Source organism: Chanodichthys erythropterus, chromosome 8 (genome assembly GCF_024489055.1).
Source record: "Chanodichthys erythropterus isolate Z2021 chromosome 8, ASM2448905v1, whole genome shotgun sequence".
NCBI classification, from domain to species: Eukaryota; Metazoa; Chordata; class Actinopteri; order Cypriniformes; family Xenocyprididae; genus Chanodichthys; species Chanodichthys erythropterus.
In genome coordinates this window covers 15,438,622-15,465,066 of record NC_090228.1, presented here as the reverse complement: position 1 = coordinate 15,465,066, position 26,445 = coordinate 15,438,622, and the positions used below count along the sequence as shown (strand labels likewise).

The 26,445-nt window shown below is 41.8% G+C and overlaps 1 protein-coding gene across 1 annotated transcript; it reads right to left on the bottom strand.

Annotated features, from left to right (window-relative positions):
- LOC137024457 (plexin-C1-like) lies at positions 1 to 24,253 on the bottom strand. The gene is made up of 12 exons (XM_067392009.1): positions 22,905 to 24,253; positions 22,578 to 22,703; positions 7,316 to 7,450; positions 6,786 to 6,886; positions 6,565 to 6,676; positions 6,317 to 6,476; positions 2,087 to 2,198; positions 1,912 to 2,005; positions 1,285 to 1,323; positions 1,003 to 1,136; positions 733 to 912; positions 1 to 645 (listed from the first exon to the last, which is right to left on the bottom strand). The coding sequence occupies exons 1-12, from the start codon at positions 23,805 to 23,807 to the stop codon at positions 573 to 575; spliced, it is 2,169 nt and encodes a 722-aa protein (XP_067248110.1). The 5' UTR covers positions 23,808 to 24,253; the 3' UTR covers positions 1 to 572.
- Positions 24,254 to 26,445: the final 2,192 nt, after the last annotated feature.

Sequence of the window (26,445 nt, the reverse complement as noted above, 5' to 3'; positions counted from 1 at the left end):
TTTGGCAGTATACTGATTACATTTAATATTAAAATATAAGATTAATAATAAGAAAACAATGGAATTGTGTTGGTATACAATGAAAAAGATACACTCAAAGCATTCTTTCTACTACAAAATAATTGTACTACAGTACTAAATAGCAGACTTGTCCTTGAACTTTGAAATGACTGTGTTTATGGTGTATAAGTGAGTATAAAGCGCCACCTGCTGAACAGTTCCACAGTATGGATCTGACCAGGGCTGAGTTTCCCAAAAGCATCATAAGCCTTAGTTGATCGTAAAGACCATTGGTGGCAATCGTTCTACAATCAACTTAGGCTTATGATGCTTTTGGGAAACACAGCCCAGATCAGAAGGGTGAGAAATGAGATAAGGATAACATTACTGTGTTCTCTGATTTATAAACAGGACTTTACAGCATAAGTTTACTTATAAAGGCTGTATGTTTCTATATCTGAAATGCAGTGGCCATTGAATAGGAAAAACAGGTTGGATGTTGGGTTACACCCAAAAAATTGATAACAAAATGCAGAAGATAAGAATAAAGAATAAGCATATTAAAGAAAATACTATAGAAAAAAACACCCAATACTCTGGACGTTTTCCCATAGTGAGATGACCATAATAATTCCCAATGTGGATCTGAAAAGACAATGACAGAAATTATCTATTATACCTATCATAAAATATCTCATGAAGTTGATTTCGATTGGTCTGAAATCCTCATACCTGCTCCAGCTGACTCTGGGCTGTATTCCTGTGCAGCTGGGCTGGGAACTGTAAGTGATGATGCTGTTACCATGACAACGGTCGTCAGGAGTAACAACACACAGTTTCACTGTTCCTTTAGTTTCACTGGGAGGAATGTGGAACCTTAAAGTGTCACTGGAGCGATCAATTACTGGAAATCTGAAGAGAAACATTCATGCACAGATATACAGTATTATTTATCTCAATCTACACACATTCATAAATACAACTAAACACACACACTCTCACTCTTTAGGAATACAGTCCAGATCCCCTTGAATATGGATTTTAGTGACAGATTCCAGGTTCTTTCCTCTTAGTATAACGTTGTTTCTACCATGGAAGGAAACCTTGTTGGGCTCCAGAGAGAGAATCTCTGGCTCCTACAGGACACAAATGGAGGGCTCATTGAAACATCATACACTCTATATGATACAACACAGTATGTAAGTGATTGAATATTTTGTTATGAGATTCAACAAAGTATATTAAAGGGTATAATAAAAACAAAATCCTCAGTATGGCACTTACTTTGTAGTCAATCTCAGAGAGTAGATGTTTACATGAATCCTAAAAAGTAGAAAAAGAGAGAGAACTCGGAGCGCTTAGTTTACTTCCTGACTTTGTGTAATTATTAGATTCTGACACTTTGCTTCAGTCATCCAATGATATTTCAGCTGTTAACAATAAATTAAGTGCAAATAGTCCACCTTATTGGAAGAGGCCATTTACTCTAACTCCTGCCACCAGACAAAATTACAGAAGAAATTCTGCTGATAATAAAAGTAGTGGTGCCTTATTCTGAGCTCATTCTTGTCCCTTTTCCTATCACATTTCAGCTCAGAGAGGAATTTGTTATAAATAAAAATTAAGAAAATATTAAAAAAGTGTTTTTATTGCATACTGTTTCATAATATACTACAATACACTGAGGTGCAAATAATAATTATAATAATATATAATATAATAGTATAATAATTAAATAAGTATAATTATCATCCAACTACTATTTACACTTAATGCAAAGAAAATACTGCTATTTTTACTTAGTGCAAAAAGTCCTGCCATAAATTACTCATCTTGACTCTTTATGAAGAGATTATATATTATATTAATAAGCAAATACCGCATTGACTTGTAGGTTAAACATTGTCTCACCTCTATGTGTAACTGCGGTCCAGGTCCATATATCCAGTCACAACGCTGTGAGGAAGAGGACCACTGACACCCAGATGAGATACACTGCACACACCTGCATTTATTTAATGGTACAATGTGACTGAAATTATGGCATTTTTAATGAAGAATCTCTTATAGGCTGTGCAGTTCTTACTGTGTATATGAAGGACTTGATGAATTATCTGTGAGACTCGAGCAGTTCCTCAGCGTCAGTTTCTCTGTGATCTTCTGATCATCAACATCAACTTTAGCTGATACATTTAATTCTGAATGGATTACAAAAATAATCATAATGAGATTTTAAAAATGTTTATTTTGGCTTTCTGGATATAGGTAGTCATTATCACAAAAAAAAAAAAAAAAAAAAAAAAAAAATAGAATGTTTGATCAGGACTTCTCACGTTGATATTTACTGAATACTGTTGCTAAATATTTTTATCCAAAAGTGATTTACATTCATGCAAGATGTATTATATTTTATTAGCTCAGATTTGTCTCATTTGTTTTGCTTGTATTTCTTGTACTTTTTTTGCGGGTTCAGTGGTGTCATTTGGCTTACTACCATGGTCGGTTGATGATAAAGTAAGAGGAAATAACTTGTGAAAATAAGAAGTATAGTTAGCTGCTCATGGGCGGGTGCTCTGTGGTCTTCATTTCCTCCCTACAACTGAACAGACACGGAAACACACATATGACTGAATAAATGTTACAATCCCTCAGTTGAAATGAGAAAAACATACAGATTATAGGGGGAAAAAAATACTACAATAAAATGAAAAGAAAAAAAAAGAAATATATGTATATGTGTGTGTATATATATATTTCATTTTATTGTAGTATTTTTTCCCCCTATAATCTGTATGTTTATATATATATATATATATATATATATATATATATATATATATGAAGAGTTTCGTTGCAAAACGAGTTTGTCAAAACATGTTTATTATTATGTTATCATGTTATTATTTTGTTTTATGGTGCTACTTAGCTGTATTTTTTAAGTTATGAAGGTTTAAATCAAAACAAACCACCTGCAGTTGAATTGATATTAATTGGAATGCACAACCAAAAAACAAAATTTTTGAAAAATTAAAAAAATGGAGTTATCTCGTTTTGCGACTAAACTCTTCATATGCTCTTCTAGTAACCTATAGCAGCTAATTGGAAATCTCTCTTAATCACAGAAAACAGCTTAATTCCTCATTTAAAATAAGGTTGGTAGCAGGGGCGGATCTAGAAAATTATTTATAGGGTGGCAAAGGGGTGGCATGAGGTCTATTAGGGGTGGCAACACCAAAGCAAGCGCTCATGCATAGTTTTTGGAGATTTATGGCCTGACATGCACAATTGTGTCCACAAACATTGCATTACCAGAAAGTAGTCATCTATTTACTGTTTAAAATTAAAAAAATAAATAACAACAATTCAAAATCCTTCATGGCACAAAGTAAAGGCACTATATGAAAAACATCAACAGATTCTAAATGAGTCTGAGCTTGTATCACTAAAGGAGATGAGCAGTTTTATTAATATTACGCAGGCTACTTCAATGGTATAAATCACATGTTTTAGTGCAAGTTAAAGAGCAACAAAACATTTTTGGAGTTTCTGTTATTAACAGAGGTGGGAATGTCTGTGTGTGTTCACCTAGAACAGCCTATAAACTACATACTCTAGCAACACCCCAGCAACTGCATAGCAAGAGCCTAGCAACCACCCAGAATCTCCTAGCAAACACCTAGCAACACTTTAGCAATCACCCAGAACATCTATATTCTGGCCTAACTGACCAAAGTTTACATTTTTTAAACAAGACTTTAACCAACATAAATTTGTCTTTCAAAATTTTCAGTATAGTTATGTTTTTTCTTGATTGCTAATGCACAATTCATGAAACAATTCAACATTTTCTCACAACTATAAACACAATCTCAAAATACACCCACTTGTACAAACCTCAAACTTCTAGGTCAAAATAAAATGTTCTTGTCAAAAACTTACTCTTGTCTGACAAAATCAAACTTTGGCATCAGATGTCACAAAAAAGGTAACAAATACTGCACTGCCCAGTGAACACTAGTGAGATCAATTCATATAAAACTGTAACAAAAATACCTCTTACTGGGATTCAGGAATTATTTTGCAGCTCAATGTCTACTACACTATTCAAAAATATATTTACAGATACAGTAAAACACAGCATTGAACTTTTGGAAGGATTTTTTTTTTTCTTTTTTCATTTTACTATTATAAATTGATCTTGCAGTAGATGAAAAGCATGAGAAAAATATGTATGAACTTGGTATGCACCACAATACAGTAGACTGTCAATTACAGTAAAAGTAAATTCAGCATCCTTTGCACATTTGGCTAAATTTCATTACAGTATACAGTACTATAGCAGTGTATTGGTCTTCTGACGTAAGACTATAGCCTATCCCTAGGCAGTCATTTTTCAGTTCTACAAAAATACAGTATACACATAACAAATGGATACAAAGAAAGGTGACAATCACAACACTGTGGTTGTACAATGTGCTACAGTTTACTGTACATAGAATAGTGAAATTTCCCTCATCTAAGGTAGCTACTGTGTACAGTAATTATTATACTGTATTTGTAAGTTTAAAACCCCTGTAAATTCTTTTAGATTTTGACTGGTGTGTCATCAGTTTTGCTACCAAATGTAGTCATTGTTAAACGTTTTGAGAAATGTGTCTTTGTTTTGAGAACTCAACGAATGGTTTGGGAAACTGGGCCAACTTAATCACTTGTGTTAGCAATCGAGAAAAGCTAAAATACATTTAGATTCTTACCTAACTCTGCTATTATTTTCTGTGATCGGGATCTTCTTATTGATTTCATGTTATTGTTTCGTTGGATGCCACAAAACCTTTATCCATGATGAAAGTGGAGCGGGCGGTGAATCAGCTCGCCAAAAAATTACGAAAATGAATCTGACATATTCGGATGGGATTACATTTGGATGCCACAAAACCTTTATCCATGATGAAAGTGGAGCGGGCGGTGAATCAGCTCGCCAAAAAATTACGAAAATGAATCTGACATATTCGGATGGGATTACATTTCTCACAGGACTTCTGAGCTAGCCGGGAGGCAGTCATTTTCCGATTCACCTACAAATAGGGGGAAAAATCTTAAGTGAACTTGGCTGCGCTGTGTTTTTGACTCTCAAAGAACCGGTTCATAAGAGTCATTTGTTAATGAAGCTGATTACACTGGGTGCGCTGGCGTGCGCGTGCAACCATCATGCAGTTTATTGAAAGACGTGTTTTCTTGCCATTATTTTGCGTCACGCTGACTTTTTTAGCTCATCACATTGAAGCGCCGCTGAAAAGCAGTACTTAAAACACTGCTTAGGCTACATTTATAATTTATTCTGTGATCATTTTGGGGTGGCAGATGGGGTGGCAAAACTTTTTCTTAGGGTGGCAGTTGCCACCCCGTGCCACCCCGGTAGATCCGCCCCTGGTTGGTAGTTTAACCAAAAATACAATTCTGTCATCATTTACTCACCCTCAAGATGTTCCAAACCTGTATGAATTCCTTTCTTCTGTTGAAAACAAAAGAAGATATTTTGAAGACTATGGATAACCAAACAGTTGATAGACCCCACTGACTTCCATACTGTATATGAAAAAAAATAAAAAAATACTGTGAAAGTCAGTGTGGCCAATTAAACTGTTTGGTTTCAGCAGAAGAAAGAAATTCATACAGGTTTGGAACAACTTGAGGGTGAGTAAATGATGACAGAATTTCTATTTTTGCATCAACTCTCCCTTTATGTATACATAATGTCATAAATATTTCTATTGCAGGGGTTTTTAGCTCTGGCTCTCAAGGTCCACCGAGTTTAGATGCAACCTTGATCAAACTCAACTGTGGCTTTCCAGTCAAGACCTTGATTGGCTTGTTCAGGTGTGTTTGATTAGAGATGGAGGAAACTGCAGGAAATTGGACATCGAGGGCCAGAGTTGGGAACCCCTTTTCTATTGTCTGAAAAATGCTAAACTAAAATGATATGTCATTTCTATTGAAACTTGTATGCCATGTATTTAAATATAATTGTGATTACACATTTGTAACGATGAAGATGCAGCATATTTACGCATTGAATGACAAACTACAGTTCAAATTTAATGAAGTGCTTGACTTATTAAAACAGTGATTTAAAATGTACTTTAAAGTAAAATATTTTATTTGACATTATCACGAAGTGCACTTTTTAAGTGTACTTAAGTGTGACAAGAGTTTAGTCATGGAAGTGTTCACTACATATTATCTGCAAGTACAGTTTTTAAAAAAAATACTTTTAAACTATGAAGTACACTACAAGGTACGCTGACAGAAAACCAACCTCTAGTATATAGTATCTGGTCAGAAAAACTACAGAAGCAGTTTGGGAAAACTGCAGTCAGATCAGACCCGCCACACAGGTTCACACTTCCTGTGGTGAAGGAACATGAGAAGACGGGATTTCCTGTGCCCTCCAGACTCAAGGCGAGATGTAGAGTAATCTGTGTAGAGAGGGTATTGATATGTCAAAAGTAATTGCTGATATGTTGTCAAAGCAATTAAAATACTTATATTTCAATCAAATAACACCTTTCTGGAAGATTTGTCAGCCCAAGCCTGAAAAGAAACCAGAGGTTTCTGAAGAGAGTCTTTTGGGGTGGACATCCATGAAGATTGTGAACATTGATCTTGGGTGGAGCATCTAGACAGACAGAAATATGCAGGTTGCATCATGTTGACCATTACTGATGTTTTTAAGTAGCTAGCATATTAAATACTTTATAAGTATCTGCGACAGATATGAATCTGACCTCTGTGTTTTCACACACCAGCCGCAGAGAGGATCCAGAGCAGCTCTGCAGTCTTTCAGAGAGCTGAACTTAGTACACTGAACCACAGACACTCTTCTGATCTACATCAAAAACATGAGCAGAAAGCAAGAAAACATCCACTATTGCTTTGCCATGACATTTAAAAAACAAACAAACAAAAAAAACAGGCTGATTACAGCAGTCAGAAGAAATAAAGATGTCAAACATACAGTCATTCCCTCATCAGCTCTAGTAAAACCCATTGCAGCAGTGTTACAGTGATCTTGTCATTTAATGTCAGGATAATATAATGTATGGTGATATAAATGTACATTACATTTGAAAAAACAAATATTAAAAAATGATTTTATTTACAATGTTAATAATTGTGTAAATGCATCATGTGAAAAGGGACCATGGGGCTATGTGCTTCACAAGTTTTGTCAAGCATAAAGAAATATATATATATATATATATTTTATGTTGAGTAGCCAACCACTTTTTATTAACTGTACAGTTTTAAACCTCACCTGTTTCCTCAGAGCGATGTAGATATGTTTGAAATCTACTGGATCAAAGTGCATTCTGGGAAACACTGCTCGTTCATCATCAGATTTGTACAGCACTATTGGACAGCCTGGTGTGAATTTCTCATCCAACACAAGCTAAAAATACAAAAGCATTCATTATCCAAACTTTATCCAAATCAAATCATTATATGATTGTTGTGCTTTAATCTTGTAATATATGTCAATGGTCATTGCTAAGATATCAAGTACCTATCACCATATTATTATTCACAGATTCCACAAAAGTGCTCAAGTTTCTCAGAAAAGCAGAAACCAAGTTAGGGAAAATATATAACTGACATAAAGACGCAAAGAGAGAGTCAGGGTGAAATATGAACAATTATGATTCGCATCTAATCTAAACTAGGGATAGACCGATATGCATTTTTCAGGGCCGATGCCGATACCGATTATTACAGATCAAGGAGACCGATAACCGATATTTTGAACCGATATGTGTAAGAATAAAAAGGCCTCTGACAAAGACTCTTTTTAAATTATTTTAACACATCTTTAATTCTGAGAACTGTTCATAATAACAACATTAATATTAATAATAACAACAAACATAAAAAGTGCTGGGAGCATCCATCAGCAGCATTCTATAAACAAAGTAAAACTTAAAGCAAATTTAAACAGCAACAAATGAACAAATAATGGAAAATAAATGTAATCTCTCTGAAGTTTTATAAAGTAAATTAAAATGGGTAACAATTAGTAGTATACAGGACAGCGTCATCCAGAAACGTGCAATGTGAGATTATTGACAATTTACGTTATTAGCATAGTGTTATTAGTCAAACGAGAGAGCGCGTCCGCGGAGATAAATCAGGAATAGGGAGCTCGCGCTTGATGCCCTTTCAGCTCTTCAAAATTGCATAATGGTAATTCTGAATTCTGTATGATAAATTATTTTGCACCTTGGTCCATTTTCAAACACTCATAAAAATCTTTTTTGTGTAGGTTAGCTCATTCTGTCAACTAATATTTATTCAGTCACACTGGCTATTACTGTACTTATTTTCATACCATTTTACTGTACAGTTTGGCAGAGAATTAAAGTCAAACTCGCCCACAATATCAAAATGCATTTTAGCACTTGCACCTTTGTCCATTTTCAAACACTCATAAAAATCTTTTCTTTATAGATTAGCTCATTCTGTCAACTGATATTTATTCAGGGTCACCCTGGACATTACTGTGCTCATTTTCATATATTTTTACTGTACAGTTTGGGAGAAAATTAAAGTCAAACTCACCTATAATATCAAAGTGCATTCAAGCACTTGCACTGTGGCTCATTTTCAAACACTCATAAAAATCTTCCCTTTATAGGTTAGCTCATTCTGTCAACTGATATTTATTCAGGCTCACGCTGGCTATTACTGTACTTATTTTCATACCATTTTACTGTACAGTTTGGGAGAAAATTAAAGTCAAACTCACCCACAATATCAAAATGCATTTTAGCACTTGCACCGTGGTCCATTTTCAAACACTCATAAAAATATTTTATTTATAGGTTAGCTCATTCCTTCAATTGATTTTTATTCAGGGTTTAGTGATTTTTACTTCGTCCATCAAAGGACACGAAGTAAAGTAGGGATTGGTATTCACGTCACCGCTGACGTTGTGATTTTAGGACCACACATCACTTAAGGGGTGATTATGAGTACATCAGATGACTAGTTCAGGGCACCAGTCAAGGTGTTTTACCTTGGCAGTATGAGAACACTCCCAGCAGGGGCTTTCATTCATTTAGAATTAATGTAAAGTGGTCAGCTGATTTATCTGAAAGATTGGTGATATTGCTAACTTGTAGAACCTTTTCTGTATTATCAGCACAAGGAAGACACAAGTGTAATAAAATAAATTTTATTAACAAAAAGATAAACAAGAATAACTAACACAACTACTAAATGAATACTATGAATGATAAAGGAATAAAGTGCATAAGATACATAGAATACAAGTGATTAAGTTGGGTGTGGCTATGGAAGAGTTACGTTATCTTATGGAAAGATAAAGTGTTTCTCTGAAAATAATAAGTTGGAGAACGTCTCGGTTACAAAGGTAACCCTCGTTCCCTGAAGGAGGGAACGGGGACGTACGTCGGACAGACCGACGAATAGGAATCTCGCTAGAGAGGCCAATCTACTTCGAGTGTAACTAAACGAGCCAATGCACATTGGCATGCAATCATATGCATCAGCTGCTCGCCTCGCAGCGCGGGTATATAATGAGCAGCAGGTGCGTTGCATCTTCAGGTTTTCGCTGAGGAGCCGAACCGGATAGGCGGCAGCATCAGCGGGGTACAGCGACTGTGGCGACGGGACGTACGTCTCCGTTCCCTCCTTCAGGGAACGAGGGTTACCTTTGTAACCGAGACGTTCCCATTCAGTCGGTCACGTTTCGACGTACGTCGGACAGACCGACGAATAGGAATCCCTACCAAAGCGCCACAGGAGCTGCCCCTTCCAGCGCTCTGTTGTAAGCCACCTGAACCCCCTTGCCTGAGGATGGTGGGACAGGGCTAACACAGAGAGAGTCGATCACTGCTGTTCCCCAAAACCCATTCAGTGAGACTATTGGATAACGCTGGGAAAGTGTACCCTTCGCTGGGAAAGGAACGCTGCGGAAGCCACATCCTTCCCCGAAGGAGTTATGTGGAGAAGTACATATGGACTAACCCTGTAGGGCTGTGCTACATATGGAAGAGCTGGGGTGACTCCAACCCGATGAAGGGTAGGTTCTCCCAGAGGGAAAGACACGGGCTTCGTTTAGGAGCAACCGTGGAACCAACCATATGGGATCCCCGTAGGGTCACACATATGGAACCCAGCCTAAACCCGGTTCTCAAGGATACAACGGAGTATAGGCCTGGCGCCAGACGCTCCGCCACGTCGGCTGCCGAAGGGATATCGGAGGACTCGACAGGGTCTGCCTTGTAGGGACTCTCTGGAGAAAAGAAGCGCATGTAGCGCAGCAAGCCGACACTAAGCCGGGGCCTCTCCGTGCCTCTGACCTGTGGCGAGAACATGGGAGGAGACCGGCTCGACACGAAGGCTATAGTATCTAGCGAACGTGTTAGGTGTCGCCCAGCCCGCAGCTCTACAAATGTCTGTCAGCGAGGCGCCACGAGCCAGCGCCCAGGAGGATGCGACACCTCTCGTGGAGTGAGCATGCAACCTGAGCGGGCAGGGCACACCCTGAGCTTGGTAAGCCAGGGCGATGGCATCCACTATCCAGTGGGCCATCCCCTGCTTGGAGACAGCCTTTCCCTTCTGCTGGCCTCCATAACAGACAAGAGCTGGTCTGAGGTCCTGAGGCTTTAGGTTCTGTCTATGTACAGTCGCAAAGCGTGGACTGGACAGAGTAAAGCCAGGGCTGGGTCTGCCTCCTCCGAGGGCAGCGCTTGCAGGCTCACCACCTGGTCCCTGAAGGGAGTGGTAGGAACCTTGGGCACATAGCCAGGCTGGGGTCTTAGTACCACGTGGCTATCACCCGGCCCGAACTCCAGGCACGATTCGTCGACCGAAAATGACTGCAGGTCCCCTACCCTCTTGATGGAGGCCAATGCCACCAGCAGCAAAGTCTTCATAGACAGAATCTTTAAGTCTGCTGACAGCAAAGGCTCAAAGGGAGCAATCTGAAGTGCTCTCAGCACCAGAGTGAGGTCCCAAGAGGGTATGGAGAGGGGACGAGAAGGATTTAACCGTCTCGCCCCCCTAAGGAACCTGATGACCAGGTCGTGCTGACCAACAGATTTGCCATCTAAGTGGTCATGGTAAGCGGATATAGCAGCAGTATGGACTTTGAGGGTGGAGGGGGGACAGCCTACGCTCCAACCCTACTGCAAGAAGGAAAGCACGACTCTGATCGAGCATCTTCGGGGGTCTTCCCGGCAAGAAGAGCACCACTCGACGAACAGGTTCCACTTTGGAGGCGTAAGCACGTCTCGTAGACAGTGCACGTGCCGAAGTGATGGTGTTAAGTACCTCAGGGGGTAAGTCACCTAGAACCTCCGCATCCCGTCCAAGGGACCAGACATGGAGTTTCCAGAGGTCTGGACGCGGGTGCCAAAGAGTGCCCCGTCTCTGAGAAAGAAGGTCTTTCCTCAGAGGGATGGGCCAGGGAGGGGCTGTCACGAGGAGTGAGAGTCCTGGGAACCAGGTCCGGTTGGGCCAGTAAGGCGCAACTAACAAGACCTGCTCCTCGTCCTCCCTGACTTTGCACAGGGTCTGTGCAAGTAGGCTCACTGGGGGAAACGCATATTTGCGCAGGCCCCGGGGCCAGCTGTGAGCCAGTGCATCTGTCCCGAGTGTCCCCTCGGTCAGAGAGTAAAACAACTGGCAGTGGGAGGTTTCTGGTGAGGCAAACAGGTCTACCTGAGCCTCTCCGAATTCTCTCCAGATCAGCTGAACCACCTGGGGGTGGAGTCGCCACTCTCCTTGCAGCGCAGCTCGTGATAGCTCGTCGGCCACACGGTTGAGCACACCGGAGACATGAATGGCGCGAAGCGACCTCAGATGCTTCCGACTCCACAGGAGGAGATGGCGGGCGAGTTGTGACATGCGACGGGAGCGTAGACCACCTTGACGGTTGATGTACGCAACGGTCGCAGTGTTGTCCATACGGACCAGTACATGCTTGCCCTGAAGCAGGCCTTTGAGGCGGCTCAGAGCAAGGCGTACTGCCAGCAACTCGAGGCAATTGATGTGCCAATGCAGATGGGGTCCTGTCCAAACCCCTGAGACTGCATGCCCGTATTACGTGGCACCCCAGCCGGTGGCAGAAGCATCTGTGAACACCACAGCATGCCGGGACACCTGTTCTAGGGGCACTCCTGCCCGAAGAAACAAGGGGTCCGACCACGGACTGAAGGTTCGGCGGCACTCCTGAGTGATTGGCACCCGGAATGTGCCGCGCTGCCACGCCCATCTCGGGACTCGGCCGTGAAGCCAGTGCTGAAGCGGTCTCATATGAAGCAGACCGAGCGGTGTTACAGCCGCAGCAGCCGCCATATGCCCCAGGAGCCTCTGAAAGAACTTCAGTGGGACCGCTGTCCTGCCATTGAATGTATTCAGGCAGTTCAACACTGACCGAGCACGTTCCTCTGTGAGGCGTGCTATCTGCTCGACCGAATCCAACTCCATACCGAGAAAAGAGATCCTCTGCACCGGGGCGAGTTTGCTCTTTTCCCAGTTGACCTGAAGCCCCAACTGGCTGAGGTGTCTGAGCACCAAATCCCTGTGTTTGCACAACTGATCCCGGGACTGTGCTAGAATGAGCAACGAGTTGAGAATGCGAACACCCTGTTCTCTCATGGGAACAAGGGCTCCCTCCACGACTTTCGTGAAGACGCGGGGAGACAGGGCCAGCCCGAAGGGTAGGACTCTGTACTGATATGCTCGACCTTCGAACGCGAATCTCAGGAATGGCCTGTGTCGCGGAAGAATTGAAACATGGAAGTACGCGTCCTTCAGGTCAATCGCTGCAAACCAATCTCAGGGACGGATGCACTCGAAAATGCGTTTCTGCGTGAGCATTTTGAATGGTAGCTTGTGGAGGCTCCGATTCAAAACTCGCAGGTCCAAGATCGGTCGTAACCCGCCGCTTTTCTTGGGTACAATGAAGTAGGGGCTGTAGAACCCCGACCTCAAATCGGCTGGAGGGACCGGCTCTATCGCGTCCTTCGCCAGTAGGACTGCGATCTCCGCACGCAGGACAGGGGCATCGGCATCTTTCACTGTAGTGAAGAGGACGTCCCTGAACTTGGGGGGGGGAGCCGGGCGAACTGAATCGCAAAGCCGAACCTGATGGTCCGAAGGAGCCAGCGAGACGGACTGGGGAGCGCTAACCCGGCTCGCAGAGACCGTACAAGCAGGACCAAAGGGACCACCGGTGTACCCGCAGCAGGGCAGCGAGGTGGAACACAGGGACGCGGCTCGGGGGGCTCTCTTTGTGAGACGGCCCGAAGCGGCGTCACAGTGTGCTAGGCAACACTTACCTGGCTCCACGGATGGACAGAGGGAGCAGTCAAGGCTTTGGCTGCCCGCTGCTCGCTGCTGTCCGCTGGCGACAGAAGAGGGGGATGAGAGTGGTGAGGTTTTTCTCCTCCCACTGCTCTCCAAACCCTCTTCAGACCTGGAAATGGAGGAACTGCTCTTTAAAATTTGGGTACCGCTGCCTCTTGGGTCAGTGGCGGAACAGAAACAAACCCAATAAAGGATTTACCACCTGGCCCTCCTCCAGGGGTGGAAGAGCAGCCCCACCCATCTCTGGGTCGCCCGTCTCAGGGGTGATTCTCACCAACCAGTTAAACAGCTGCAGAGACGGGAGGCGTCATCTCCCCGCAATGGATACAGCAGAGCCTGCTGGGCCGGAGTTTCTTGCAGGGGACGACACCCTTGGCGACGAGCAGACTGAGGGGCGGCCCAAGAGGAACTCAATGGTTTGTCATGGGAAGCTCCCCTATCCGCTACTAACTGAGGAGAACCGCTGGGCTCAGTCCTCGACAGTGTCACCGAAAGGCCACCTCGTAAGATGGGAGCATTGAGAAAGCATTTAGCTTGACAACCTCTCACACCTCACAAGGTAAGCCAGGGGGCACTTCTGGACCACGGAGGTGGACATCGTCTGGCTGAGGGCCTGCGCCGTGACTTTGATCACGGTTAGTCAACAAGCGCAGCTCAACCCCAGCACAGAACTACCCTCATGCAAAAAGAGTGCCTTGGCCTCACATGCAGGGTGGGTGTGGTCTGTGTACAGCCACCCCATCCAAGAGGGTAGTGAGAGAGGAAAAACTTATGCAGATTGGCACCTTTGGCATTCCATATTTATGGCACCAATATACCCCCATACTGCCAAGTTTTCCATGCACATCTGGAAGACCCAGGAAAGCATGGCTGTAAACTCTGAATCTGAGTCAGCATAAGCACACACCATTACAGTGGGCAGCGTCACCCTCATTTCCAGAGCATAACAGCACTCTCTCCGATGCTGCAATCGACGTCTGTCCCTCAGCTGGAGCTCTGAATGAAATGCTAGGTTCCCCTATGAAAAGGACCAGCAATCCAATCCAGAAACTGCACAGCTTGCAATGCGCTAGAGAGGGAGGGGCCCTAGGGGGTTGGTTCCCCGAAGGAACCCCTCAACCTCATGTCACCCAAGCCATATCAGCAAAGTAGACCTCTTCTGGTGCACCAGAGAGGGCGCTACAATGGAGATTACGCAAGGGAACCGCGCATCTAGAGCGCCGAGCGAGCGCTGGGTTGCCGTGACAACCCGCGCTGCAGCCCGGCAGCTCGACGGCACACGACACGCAGAGGAGCGAGAGGTTTGCTCTCGCTGATCTCCGCGGTCTCCCAGTGTGTCGGGCAGAGCCGCGGCTGTGCTTTTACACACAAGCGGCAGCTGGCCAACAACAGAGGGGACTCAAGCTTCCCGGAGAAAGAAGAGTCACGACCGGCGTGTCGACGTGATCATGTTCTCATATGAAAACATGAACACCCACGAACATCATTTCAGCACGCGCCCAGACATGCGAAACGGTGATCGTGGCCGTCAGTGAGGACAGGAACGATCGCATCCAGAAACACAAGTAGGATGTCGTCTTTAAAAAGACGCGAATCTACTTGTGTAAGCTCTTTCAGGGACTTTACTCTTTTAGAAGTGCTGAAGCACGCAGGGGAACGGCCACCGCAACACAGACAGGGATTGTGTGCAGCCTGTCATGTGCTTTCTCTCTCTTTGAAGGCGCTCACTCTTACCAGCCGTAAAAACGGCTTTTCAGCGCTCAAAAGCGCACAGTAACGGCCGTGAGAACAGCCTTCTGACGCTGTCAAACAGCTATTTGCTCAAAAACGGCAAACGAAACAGAAAAAGAGAGGATGTCGACCCCGCTGCTGTGCTGTTCGCCCGCACTCGGAAAAAAAGAGAAGTTCAACCAAAAAGCTTGACTCGTCTTCTAGCAGACACTCGCTTGCAGAGAACAGGAACAAACACCGTTCGGCTCCGAAGCGAAAAGCTGAAGATGCAACGCACCTGCTGCTCATTATATACCCGCGCTGCGAGGCGAGCAGCTGATGCATATGATTGCATGCCAATGTGCATTGGCTCGTTTAGTTACACTCGAAGTAGATTGGCCTCTCTAGCGAGATTCCTATTCGTCGGTCTGTCCGACGTACGTCGAACGTGACCGACTGAATGGGAACCTTATTATGCACCAAACAAATAAACAAAAGATTATTTGTTATTAACTAACATCAGCTATATTACATCTAATGGAAATTAGGAAATTATATACTGATAATATACAACAATGCCAAGGTCTCTGGAAAGAGGTTTGGTTAAGTGATATTTACGTGCCACTTGGTTGAGTCCGACGACGTTGACGTCCTCCACTGGTTGTGCTGGGGGACGATGCAGTGGGGAGAGGAGCCAGAATCTGTTTCAACAGTCTTGAACACGAAGCTCTGTGGGATGCTGATCTCCTGAAGCACCAAAGGGTCCTAAAATCTGGAACATGCAGATGATGCCCTGGTGTAGGTGCAGAAGGTCCTTAACAATCTGGAACACACAGACGAAGGTACCTTGTAGTGAAGGTTTGCTCTCCTGAGCTTAACCTTGTTGCAGATGTCGTTACTCGATGGACGGAAACTCTGAACGTAGTGTTTGTCAATGTTTCTTTCCTCACAAGCTGGAGGCTTAGAACGTGGTCGTCTCTGTTGCTGCCTCACAAGCTGTAGAATCAGATCACAGGATCTGTTGTTGTCTCTTCTGGATGGACCAGAGGCTCAGAACGGTGTTGTGTCTGTTAATGTCTGTCTCCGTGCAGGACAGACTCAGAACGGCATATCTGTTGTGTCTCACCCAATGGGAGACTCAGAACAAGGAGTGTCTGTTGAGAGGGTATCCTTTATCCCTTTCTGATGAGGAGGAGATTGCATTTTGCTGCTTCTCCATTCGAGTGCTGTGATTGGCTGTTGGCATCAGAGGGGACATACAGAGTGTGGCCCACCCTTCTTTCTCCTGTGTAACTCATTTGCATAAAGCACAAAGTTGGAAGTCTTTACAGTGTCTTTAAAGTTTACCAATGCATTTCTCACTTTCCAAACCACCACCAGAATACATTTGGCAATATTCTAAACAGATAGAAAAAGATTGAACTGTCATTCAATTGTACATTAACAGCTGGATTTGTATCAGAGGTTGCACTACAAATAGCTGTCACTGAGAATACTTATTTCGGTGAAATGGATGTGTAGTTTGCATCAGTTCTAAGGTTTTCAAACATAGTTTTGAATGGATTTGGATGGATCTTTGTGATCTCTCTTTGTTTCACCCATTACTGCTAAGGTCCCAAGGAATTTTTATGGTGGGTCTGTGGCCAACCTTAGGAAGTAGTCTCTAGATGGGTGAAGGGCTGAAACTGCCTATGGACCAATGAGAAGTCCTGTCCTTCCCAGGCTTGGTACAAGAGGTCTCCTTCTTGCCCTCTAAGAGAGGTCTGGATGTTGTCCTTACATCTTTATCTGATGGCGTTGGACAGTTTGTATGTGTTAGGCCACCAAGATCCAATAAAAATGTAGCAAACCTTTGTCCACTGTTACAGATAGAGAGGGGCCCGGCCATAAACTGGGCCCTAGAATGTGCTGTTCACTACAAGGGTTAACCTGACTATTACTGTACTCATTGTTTTATCAATTTACTATACAGTTTGGGAGAAATTTAAAGTTAAACACACCCCCAAACATCAAAATTCATTCTAGCACATATAATGTCCCGATTTCAAACACTCATAAAAATCTTTTCTTTAGAGGTTTTCTCATTCTGTCAATAGATATTTGCTCAGAATGGCAATGGCTATTACTGTAATTATTTTCATGTCATTTTACTGTACATTTTTGGATCAAATTAAAGGCAAAACTCCACTATATAAGTGCATTCTAACTCTTGCAGCACCCAGTCGACTTGGTGGCAGACAACACCCTGAGGACAACCAACAGAGATGCAACCGAAGATGGAGACCCAGATGGAGCTGATGAGCTCACGTGCAGCCGATGGTCCCGGTGACCGAGGTGGAGCCGGGAATCCTGAGGACAGAGGCTGAGTCGGTGGGACTGAGGATGGAGGCAGAGCTGGGGGGAAGGTAGAGCCAGATGGAGCTGTAGGTGTAGGCAGGTCAATGCTTGACCAAGGGGGAGCCTGAGGGATGAGGGAACACAGATAAGCTATATGGTCGATGGTGGATCTGAAGTGTCGAAGGGCCGAAGTGGAGCAGTGGGCACAGAGGCTGGAGGTGGAAACAGGGGATCTTCTGTGCGAGAAGGAGCTGTTGGCCTGAAGACACTTGGCATCTCTTGCTGGCATGTGGAGGATGTAGAAGGTAATGGTGGGGCTGAGGAACTGGCTGAATGAAGAGGTGTGAGAGGGAGGCTGGGTGGGAATTCAGGAAATACAAGGGACACTACAGATACAGGTGCTGGAGATACAGATGGTACACCAGAGACCAGACAGGAAGAGGCCCCAGGGTGGAGTCGCAGGTGGGAGGCAGAATAGCGCCCCATTGGAAATACAGGGTAGAATCACCTCTCCAAAAAAGTCTATCAAGATCACTTCAACAAATCCTTCAGTTCATCAAAATATTTGCCAGAGTTTTACATACACATTTCCACAGCAGTGGTGTTGTGGGCAGAGTTTTTTTCCCAGCCCTCAAACTCCACAATCACTAACTCAGTGATGAATGGTGTTGCCAGCTTGCACACCTGGTAAGACTCTGTAGGTGGTCTGAGCTACAAAACACTATGTCCTTATCATTGGTATGGGCTTGTCTCTCATGGTGGCCGGTCTCCACTGTCTGCGGTGGGCTCAAACAGCATCTCCGTCACATCGTTCATCATTGGTGGTGGGTGGCTGGCCTCTGGCACTGGAGTGGGACTGGTGGTGAAGTCAAACAAAGGAACTAATAAGGGAGTAAATGAACACTGGAGGAAACTAATTACATAATTAACAGACTGTTCAAACTAAGAAACACAACACAGCAGACATGTGACACTGTAGTCATGTTGACAATTTTATTGATGCTATTACTACTTAATAGTAATAGATTACTACTACTCTGGACCTTGACTGTTGCAACTTTGTTGCTTTCAATGGAGGATGAAAAAACCTCTTGGATTTTGCATAAATGTCATAATTTGACATGAAACAAATGTGATTTTTGGGTGAACTAACCCTTTAATATAACTCTGATTGTGTTCATCAAAAAGACAAATGTCATTGAAAAGAACATTCCTCCTCCTCTCAATGCTATAACAGGTGCCGCTCTCCCACTCCAGCATGAGATGCAGCCTGTAACACATCAAGCTAAATTTTGGTATTCTCACGAAAATAGCATTCCCCTCCTCTCAATGCTGTGACAGGTGCCTCTTACTTGCTTCAGTGCGAAACACAGCCAGTAGCACTTTAATAATTCGCCACTCAACTCCGGGCATGGCAGGCCATCCCCATGCTGTCGAGCTGGATATCAGAAATAACAGAACGAGTCTACTAGCTCCATTTCGCTCGCAGACCACCACGCTTCTTGGGCATGATTTACTCCTCAGTCTCAGGCAACAGGTCTCATGTCCTCCAAGCCAAAGTGCAGTCTCTGCTACAAAAAGGTGATGTGGAGATAGTTCCCTCAGAATGCAGAGAGTCAGGCTTTTACAGCTGCTACTTCCTCGTTCCAAAGAATGATGGCGGTCTCAGGCCCATTCTTGATCTGTGAGGTCTGAACCGGATCCTCATGAGATTAATTTATATTGGTCAATCTGAAAGACTCTGACTTTCATATCTAGAAAGCCCCCCACAAAAGGCCATTCTTGAGATTTGCCTTTGAGGGAGTGGTATACGAATTCCTAAATTCCTTCCATTCATACTCTCTAGAGCTCTGCATAACTTTATGAAGTGTGTAGATGCGGCCCTCTCTTTTTTGCAACAGAACAGAAAATCGGGAGCATGGCAGCCTTTTTCAAGTTGGGGTCTATTCTTCCCCTCAATAGATGTAAGAAGCGGCAAGGCCATTTGCAACCACTACAGCACTGGTTGAAAGACATGTTCCACCTCGTGAGTGGCACACAGGCCTGCACCTTCTTAGAGTTCGCCACCACTGTGTTCTTGGTCCCCTTGAAATCGTCCCATTTTTATTAGAACAGGATAATGCTGGGCTCTGTTTCCAGAAGGAAAGTGGTCATGACAGACATCTCCAAGATGGGTTTGGGGCCCTGTGTGACTGCAGAATAGCCTTCAGCTCATGGGCGACTCCCTTGATGAATTGGCACATCAACCATCTGATGGGATACGTTGGCACTAGATGTACTAGATGGCACTTTGATATTTAGGGTAAATAAATCTCCCAAAAAAAACTACAGTAAAAATATATGACAATAAGTACAGTAATAGTCATGTTGACCCTGAATAAATATCAGTTGACAGAATGAGCAAACCTATCAAGAAAAGATTTTCATGAGTGTTGGAAAATGGGCCACGGTGCAAGGGCTTGAATGCACTTTTAGTGCATTCAAGTGGAGGTGGATAATGGAGTTGAGTTTGACTTTTAATTTTCTCCCAAACTGTACAGTAAAATTATATGAAAATAAGTACAGTAATAGCCAGTGTGACCCTGAATAAATATCAGTTGACAGAATGAGCTAACCTATAAAGAAAAGATTTTTATTAGTGTTTGAAAATGGACCAAGGTGCAAGTGCTAAAATGCATTTTGATATTGTGGGTGAGTTTGACTTTAATTTTCTCCCAAACTGTACAGTAAAATGGTATGAAAATAAGTACAGTAATAGCCAGTGTGACTCTGAATAAATATCAGTTGACAGAATGAGCTAACCTATAAAGAAAATATTTTTATTAGTGTTTGAAAATGGACCAAGGTGCAAGTGCTAAAATGCATTTTGATATTGTGGGTGAGTTTGACTTTAATTTTCTCCCAAACTGTACAGTAAAATGGTATGCAAATAAGTACAGTAATAGCCAGTGTGACCCTGAATAAATATCAGTTGACACAATAAGCTAACCTATAAAGAAAAGATTTTTATGAGTGTTTGAATATGGGCTACAGTGCAAGTGCTTGAATGCACTTTGATATTATGGGTGAGTTTGAATTTAATTTTCTCCCAAACTGTATAGTAAAATGATATGAAAATGAGTACAGTAATAGCCAGTGTGACCCTGAATAAATATAAGTTGACAGCTAACCTATAAAAAAAAGATTTTTATGAGTGTTTGAAAATGGACCAAGGTGGAAGTGATAAAATGAACTTTGATATTGTGGGTGAGTTTGACTTTAATTTTCTCCCAAACTGTACAGTAAAATGATATGAAAATAAGTACAGTAATAGCCAGCGTGACCCTGAATAAATATCAGTTGACAGAATGAGCTAACCTATGCAAAAAAGATTTTTATGAGTGTTTGAATATGGACCACGGTGCAAGTGCTAAAATGCATTTTGATATTGTGGGTGAGTTTGACTTTAATTTTCTCCCAAACTGTACAGTAAAATGGTATGAAAATAAGTATGATAATAGCCAGCGTGATCCTGAATAAATATCAGTTGACAGAATGAGCTTACCTATAAAGAAAATATTTTTATGAGTGTTTGAATATGGGCCACAGTGCAAGTGCTAAAATGCACTTTGATAGTGGGGGTGAGTTTGACTTTAATTTTCTCCCAAACTGTACAGTAAAATGATATAAAAAAAGAGTACAGTAATAGCCAGGGTGACCCTGAATAAATATCAGTTGACAAAATGAGCTAACCTATAAAGGTACTAATTACAAAAAAAAAAAAAAAAAAAAAAAATATATATATATATATATATATATATATATATATATATATATATATATATATATATAACTTATATACATTAATAATAACATTAATTAATATTCATACTATATAATAATTACTGTATAATATACATAAAACATTAAAATTAATAAATGGTTCATAATTATTACCATTACTATTAACATTAACATTAATATATGATATATAGCATATACAAACATTAAATTACAATAAAATAAAGTATATATATTTTTATATAAAAATAACTTATCTGATGTCTCTTTATGTTATTGCCCTTTTTACGGTTAACTGCAAGAGTATAAAGGAAACTGCCGTCTTTAAATGCATTTAGACCGTTTCCAGCACCCATACCGTAAGTGCAGGAATAGACGCGCAAACTAAAAAAAAGAGCTTATTGATTGGCCAGGCTCGTGACTCCCAACAAATCAGACGGACGATGGGCGGGGCTTAGTCTAGGCCACCGAGCGGTGCGCTCTGACTGAGGTGGCTGGATCAGTGCCAGATCGCGCATTTCAAAATAAAATGGTTTTATCGGCAAATCGGTTTTGAAAATGGCCGTTACCAATAACAATAAAAATGCTTAATATCGGCGCCGATAATCGGCCACGCCGATAATCGGTCGACCCCTAATCTAAACCATCTACATCTGCTCTTTAAGAGGTTCGTGAATATATTCATTGCTTACATTTATTTATTCATGTTTCTATGTGTAGGTTCTATGTAAATTATTTTATTTAAGTAATCATTTTTAATTTTACACAAAGATACCTGATGTTCAACTTAATTCAGTTTTGCATTGTTTTGTTTACATTGATTTTATTGCAACTAAAGGTTTATTATATGGGTAGCTGGCATGAAAATTTAAAGCACTGTTTTTCTAATTATATAATAAAATGATTTGATTTATGATGTCATATTAATCACACATTATTTTACTTAATAATTCAGTTGTCACATTACAGATACACTGCGTAAATCTGAAAATTGATTAAAATTTCAAACCTAAAGTTAATAGAGGCCAGTCAACTATACATTTTCAGCTACTTATACATTCAGACATTTTAACCTAAAAACTTAATGTTAAAAACAGTTGTCCCTGTTTCTCAATACGCTTATTTTTCCCCAAAATGCATAAATGTACATTTAAGTGCTTTCTCTTAAAAAGAAACCACTTCTTGTGTTTGTAGTAGTTATGGGCCTATCATTTTAATGTTATGACAATTTTTACACCTATGTCCATGACCATGGAAATTAAGGCCTCACAAACCCACAGGCCAGGATTATAATAACAATTTATACAATACTTGGAGCTTTAATATTTTCTAACTAGAGAGGAGAGTATTTAAGAAACCTTTATCAGTTGTCCATCACTGGTTCCTATGAACATCACAATCCAGGATCCTTTTCTAACTGCTGCCACTGATGACATTGAGCTGTACTTGAACACCACAGAGAGCGGATGAAGTGCTCTACCACTCTACAACACAAGAATAAAATGATTATGACTTAAGTGAATAGTGAAATTAAGTTTTGTCATGCAACAGATATTATATTGTAGGCTAAATGTAATCATAACTCAACCCATAACTAATATAACTAAAATTAAATTTAAATTTAATTTTAAATTTAAGTTTAAAAAAAGCATGTATATTGAAAACGTGCATGCTGATTACCCCACCTCAGAACCACATATCCTGTCACCAACAGTGCAGAAACCCTTCACTTTGCCTTGAACTGTACTGATGTCATACAGAGCCAGCGCTGTGTTCTCCGGATCCGTCTGATTCTGCGCACTGAACACACCTGCCCAAATAACGCCGTTCACTGAGGGAATAACGGTGGAGGCGACGAGCACTGGACGAGCTTTATCATTGCAGCACTGTATCGTTGCAGCCTGTAGGGATTTGAAGATGTCTGTCTTTTTATCTGTAGAGCTGTCCATCCACAGGACGAGCACTTTACTCTCCAAGTCAATCTTTGCGTTGAGAAACAAGTACGACTCTGAGGGCGAAACTCTCTGGAATCCGTCAACAAACTCCACATCGCTCGCGGTGCTCTGAATGAAGGAGGTTGATGTTTTATCTATGATAGAGAAAATCCCACCAAACTGAGACTGTAAAGTGTTCCACAAGTTAACAACAGGAGAATGCTTTCCATCATCGTCCTTTTTCCCAACCAAAAGGTATTTACCAGTACTTGGACCTGCAATGAACGCAACAGATTTCTTATTCTGTCTCGGTCCTACAAATATACCACTTTCATAGTAAATGCTGTTTGTAATGTCACTGAGGTCAAGAACTTCACAGTATCCATTTGTAAGTGTCCCACAGGTTATCAGGGTGTCGTTGTCATCAAAAGGCACCAGAATGTTGACTCTGTTTTGATGAGTGGCATTATTGATGTCCTTCCTCTTTTCCTCAGAAAGATCGAGTCTCATCTGATGTAGTCGATGGTCAGTAAGAACGAACAACTTACTTTTACCAACTACAAAGTCCTTGATGTCTCCATCAAAGTTCACATCATCACCACAAATGCAATGTTTCAAAAGAACAAGTATTCCAAGTAAGTATCCTCTCATCATAAATATCTGAATGAGTTGGATAGGCCTACTATAGTGAGATCTTGTCACAGTGATCAACTGCTCTCAGATGCGTCTACGGGTGAAGTGAGTGGAAGTGAAAGTAGTTCTGTGCCTGTGAGATCAGGGCGGGGGTCTAAATTAAGGCGGCCGAGTGAACTCAACGCGCTGCAAATGAAGAAAACACATGCAAATAGAAAAAACACCAGCAAACAAAGAAAACATCTTCATCAGTTTGACAACACATGCGCTGCAAAAGCCCACAACACTTACAAATAGTGAAACGCGCTGCAAATGTCCACAACACTTATGCTGCGTTCACACCAAACGCGTATGGGGCATCTGATTTACATGTTAAGTCAATGTTGTAAGAATTGAAAATATCTAAAGATATTTTAAAATGAACAAAGACATTTGCTTTACTGTTTCAACCCCCTCTTTTTTGCTACAAGGGCCATTTGGAAGGGTCTAAGGTGCTGATAGTGATTTAGCCCTGTAGGTCAAGATGTAGGTACATCGGGGGTCTACAAATGGTCACACCTTTAGTACAGTGGGAGAAGTTTTAATCTTCTGATTGGTCAGTTTGAATGTCTCACATTTGGGTTTAAGTCACATGGTCAAGGAAGGGATAAAAGAAGATCGTAACTGTTACTCTGGTCTCTTTTTTTATGCTCTTCTTTTCTTGGGCCCTCTCTGGTCCTCTCTCTCTCTCTCTCTCTCTCTCTTCCTCTTTCACTCTCTCTTTAACTATCTCTCAGGTAACTTTTTCATACATGCTGTGTATGATTAATGGTATTTGATTTTATCATCTCATACATCTATTTTGTAATTACCATAACCATAATAACCATAATCAGATATTGTCATTAAACCCTTTCAATTACAAATGATGTGCTAACTAGTTTTGATTTAGTATTAAAGGTCCCATTCTTCGTGATCCCATGTTTCAAACTTTAGTTAGTGTGTAATGTTGTTGTTAGAGTATAAATAAAATCTGTAAAATTTTAAAGCTCAAAGTTCAATGCCAAGCGAGATATTTTATTTAACAGAAGTCGCCTACATCGAACGGCCAGTTTGGACTACATCCCTCTACTTCCTCCCACAGGAATACACAAAAAAGGGGGCGTGGTCTTATTGCGCTCCCACGGAGAAGAGCAAGAGTTGCGTTTGTAGAGTGTGTTTGTCGCCATGTCATTGAAACGGTGTTATTTTCATCCCGCAGTCCAATCACCTTTGTTTGGCCTTCCCAGGGACGCTGTACTTAGAGATCAATGTTTGCAATTTATGTTTAACTCGGTTCCCGAAAATTATAATTGTGGTATCCTTACTGCAATAGTTAATGTTGGACTGCAGTGCACATAATGGCCACAAGAGGGGATAATGTTTATGTATATGGCTGTTTTCCGTATGAGGTACTCTTCTGAGTGAGTGATAACGTTGTACATTTACTGTCGCTGCTTGTGGAGATTAAAGAGTTCAGTCTCTCGGGAATTATTGTCTTTTGTGTTCATTCGGCACAACACCACAATAATCCACATGTAAAACTATGTGCAGCACACGTTATGGTAAGACGCGTGACCTTTCCGGGCAAGGAGCGCTCTCTATAGCTCTGGGTGCGCTAAGCTGCTGTCAAATCACAACACAGGAACCGCTGGCACAATCAGAACTCGTTACGTATTTCTGAAGGAGGGACTTGCAAACGATACCATTAAAAATGTTAACGTTCCACTTAATGGCAGAAACAAAACAAAAGGTAAGCAAGAATCTGTATTAATTTCAGTACGAGTAATAAACAAAAGAGCGATCCTGTCAAAATGGCGGCGCCGCCCCGGCATGCAACGAGGCGTGATGTCGGTTCGTATTCTCTATACTGTGCTCGAGGCGCGCACTCAAGAATTGCATGCGCAAATGCGCCGGAGCGCGCTGCAATTACTTTATTATAGCTTAAATAAAGCGCAAAAGAAACTACGAGCAATGACCATCATTATTCTGTTGTAAGTGAAGTCATGAAATTACCAAACATGCGATTAAAGCTGCCTCAAAACTGTGCATGCATATTTGTTGACATGGTTTTAAAACTATTGTTATCCAATTTGTTGGCCTTGAAACGTCTTAAAAATGCACATATGTACACCAAGGAAATCTAAATTTTCTCGGGGGAGCATGTGCCCGTACCCCCCTAGCAAACTACATTTTCTGACCTCGGTAAGGAAACCTTGTATATCACAAATATCTTATACAAATATTATAATATTTAGCATCGATAACAGGGGGCTTTTCTTTTGCAAAATATTATCTCCATGTCAACTACACAGCCTGCTTTTGCTTATGCCACCTGGGCATTAGACAATATATGCATGCTTATTTAAATAATGTATACAGTTGTAATAATACATAATGTTCCATTTGAACTAAGATTAGTTGAACTAGGGAGCTGATGGAGACACACTGAAGTTTTCGCATCGCTCTGCAAAGTTCGTCACTCGGATCGTTGATCTGATTGGTTGAAGGACTATCCAATTGCGTGAATAATGCTCATTGATCCCGCCTCTTGTGCAGCAGAAAATCCATACAGACTCTCCAGACCAATGTTCAATTTTAAATTGAGTTTGGTTTGGTGGGTCCGTGTATCTTTTGGTCA